Source organism: Grus americana, chromosome 32, assembly GCF_028858705.1.
Source record: "Grus americana isolate bGruAme1 chromosome 32, bGruAme1.mat, whole genome shotgun sequence".
In the NCBI taxonomy this organism is placed as follows: Eukaryota; Metazoa; Chordata; class Aves; order Gruiformes; family Gruidae; genus Grus; species Grus americana.
Genome location: NC_072883.1, coordinates 2,161,623 through 2,164,777, shown reverse-complemented (window position 1 = coordinate 2,164,777; position 3,155 = coordinate 2,161,623). Strand labels below are relative to the sequence as shown.

General features: G+C 67.3%; 1 protein-coding gene and 1 pseudogene across 1 annotated transcript; both read right to left on the bottom strand.

The window, feature by feature from the left end:
- Positions 1 to 310: 310 nt before the first annotated feature.
- LOC129198280 (HLA class II histocompatibility antigen, DM beta chain-like) lies at positions 311 to 1,758 on the bottom strand (annotated as a pseudogene).
- Positions 1,759 to 2,516: 758 nt separating this feature from the next.
- LOC129198279 (class II histocompatibility antigen, M alpha chain-like) lies at positions 2,517 to 3,155 on the bottom strand. Its single transcript, XM_054807428.1, is given in 4 exon segments — positions 2,517 to 2,539; positions 2,642 to 2,767; positions 2,850 to 2,915; positions 2,918 to 3,155. Coding segments are annotated over 4 exon segments (435 nt in total). The 3' UTR covers positions 2,517 to 2,534.

Genomic DNA, 3,155 nt, shown 5'->3' with positions numbered 1-3,155 from the left:
TTTTGCCCAGCATCAATTGTGCCCCGTGTCCTTCGTGCCCAACATCGCTTGTGCCCAGCACTGCCTGTGCCACATGTCCCTCATGCCCGGCATCACTTGTGCCCAATGCACACGTCACCGCTCGTACCCGGCCCCACTCGTGCCACGGGGGGTGTGTGTGTGGGGGTGTGTGTGTGGGGGGGTGTGTGTGTGTCCCCTCAGTGGGACACCACGGGTTCCCCCGTACAAAGCCACCCCGTTGCCACGCAGCATCTTTATTGTGGGCACTGCAGGGTCACCCCCGGGGTGACGGTGACACGGGGAGGCCATTGGGGCCAGGAGGTCACGGTCCTGGGGGTCCTCAGATGCTGCCTGGGGGGGACACGGGGTGCAGAAGGGGTGACAGGCCCCTTGGGGACAGGGGGCAGGGACGGGCTGGATGTGCCGTTACCTGCAGGGGAGTTGTCTCCGGGGAGGGGAGTGTAACCTGCAAGAGGGAGTAGAGGGGGTGAGGAGGCTCTGTGTCACCCCAGGCCACAGTCCCTGTCCCCCCCCGGCCACTGTCCCCATCGCCGTCCCCCCCGACCGCTCACCCAGTGCCGGTGGCCTGGCCCGGTACTGGTAGAGGCCGGCGATGAAGGTGCTGAGCCCCAACACCATCAGCACAGTGGCCGCAGCCACCTTCCCCATCAGCCCTGGCGACAAGGTGGGACCTGTGGGGACACGGTGGGGGTGAGCAACGATGTGGTGAGGACCCAGGGGTCTGGGTGGGTGTCCCGTCCCCCCCCGACTCACCCCAGTCCTCCAGGAGGGGCCGGTCCAGGCTGGCGTGTTGCACTGAGCACGTGAAGGTGTCTCCGGCCACCGGGGCCACCATCAAGGTGACCTGCGCCTGGTAGGTCCAGTCACCGTTGGGGATGGCGGAGATGGGGGGGTGCTCACCGGGGCCCACGATGTCCCCGTTGTGCAGCCAGATGATGGTCACCTCGGGGGGATAGAAGCCCCAGACGTGGCAGGTGAGGAGGACGGGCGCCCGGGCGTTGCCCGTCTTGGAGGGGATGATGCGGGCTTGGGGTGGTGCTGGAGCGGGGAGGGGGGACGGTCAGTGAGCCCCCTCCCCACCCATGCGATGTCCCCATGCGATGTCCCCGTGCAACATCCCTCTGCAATGCTCCGTGCACGGTCCTCGTGCAACGTGCAATGCACCATCCCCATGCAATGCTCCGTGCAACACCCGTATGCAACCCCCATGCAACATCCCCGTGCAACACCCCACGCCACACCCCACGCCACGTCCCCGTGCAAAGCCCCTGTGCACGATGCCCCTGTGCAAAGCCCCCGTGCGCTGCAGGCCTCACTCCTCCACATCACTGTCTGGGTCCAGAATTGGGGGGGGTCAGGTCGTCACAAGCCCAACGCCGGGCTTCGGCGCGCTGCACCCAGGCGGTGCCGTTGTTGAGGATGGCAGCGAGTTGGGTGGCGACGGGGCGGAGCAGCCCCCAGTCGCAGGGGACGAAGCGCTGGGCGTCGGGGTCGTAGCAGACCAGCGGGTTCTTGTTGAAGACGAGGGCCAAGTTGAAATCCAGCATGGAGCCGTTGGCCGCCAGCAGGCAGGAGCTGGCCACGTGCACCAAGAAGGCGCCTACGAGGGGGACGCGGGGGTGGGCAGGGTCCCCAGGGGTCGGACCCCCCCCAAACCTGCTGCACGCCCCTGTCCCCCCACATCCTACCTGCCCCCCGGCAGCTCAGCACCAGCCCCAGCACCCCGAGCACCCACATGGGCGGCTGTGGGTGCTGGTGCGTCCGGCACGGCGGGCGAGCTCCGGCCTCTCCCTGCAGCGCCCGACCTTCATTCCTGCCACCGGCCCGCTCCCTCCTCCTCCCCCTCCTGTTCCTCCTCCTGCTCCTCCTCAGGGCTTATCCCCAGGGATTTGGCCCCGGGATCCCACGTCACCGGCGATGGGCAGCGCAGGGCTTCGCCCCGAGGGGACTGTGCCCCAGGGCTGGGCTTGGCACCGCGGGAATCCCGCCTGTCCCTTCCCAGTGGAGAAACTGAGGCACGCCTCTTGGGTGTGGCTCTCTGGGGAGTGCAATCCTGCTGCACCCCAATAGCAGAGAGCAGAAAAGCCACCACCACGTCCTCCCTGTGGCCAGCTGCTGCCCTTCCATCCTTTGGCAGTGGGGAAACTGAGGCACGCCTCTGGGGAATGGCTCTTTGGGGATGGGGCACGAACCAGCCCAACCCCAATAGCAGGCAGCGGAGAAGTCACGGCTTCAGCCATCTCCTGCCCTTCCCCAGTGGGGAAACTGAGGCACGCTCCTCTGGGATGGCTTTTTGGGGGGCGCGATGCAGCTGAACCCCAATATCAGACAGTGGAGAAGCCACCACAGCGCGGGCTGGGGGACGGACGAGGACACGGGGCGCAGCCACAGACGAGGAGTTTAATCGCTGGGGGTTGCGGGGGGGCAGGAGGGGGCTTATTCCCACCTTCCCCTCCCCCCCCACCATCTCCACTCCTGCACCGAGCGGTGCCGGACTCTGCACCGTCCTGTGCTCAACCTGGGCGGGGGACACAAGAGGGGATTTGGTGACAGTCTCCTCCTCACCCCCCCCTCATCACACCCCCCTCACCGGGGGGACACCCCAGCATCCGGGCTGTACCGTGGGCGCTCCGGCGCGCCGCCAGGATCATGGCGATGCCGAGCAGCCCCAGGAGGATGCCCAGAGCCATGATGGCGCCACACAGCACCGTCTCCAGCACCTCGGAGGGGTCGGGGGTTTGGGGCACTATGGGGGGACATGGGGGGGGGGGGGGTCACCACCAGCCCCGATGTCTCCCCAGCAGCCCCGTCCCCGTCCCCATGCTCACCTCAGTAGGCAATGACGGAGGCGTTGTCCCCTTCAAGGGTGACCATGCGGGTGTAGACATCACCGGCAGGTAGGAGAAGCGGACGAAGGCCAGGTCGGCCGCGGGGGTGTAGTGGGTGTGGGTGACCCCTTGGGTGACAGGGACCCCGCCCACCTGCCAACTGATCTCCACCGCCGGCGGGAAGATGTTTCCCGCCATACACACCAGCGTGTTGGGTTCACCCAACACCAGCGGTCGCACCGGGAAGACGTCGGCCACCGGGACGCCTGCAGCGGTCGAGAGGGGACGGGGTGGGATAGAATCCAT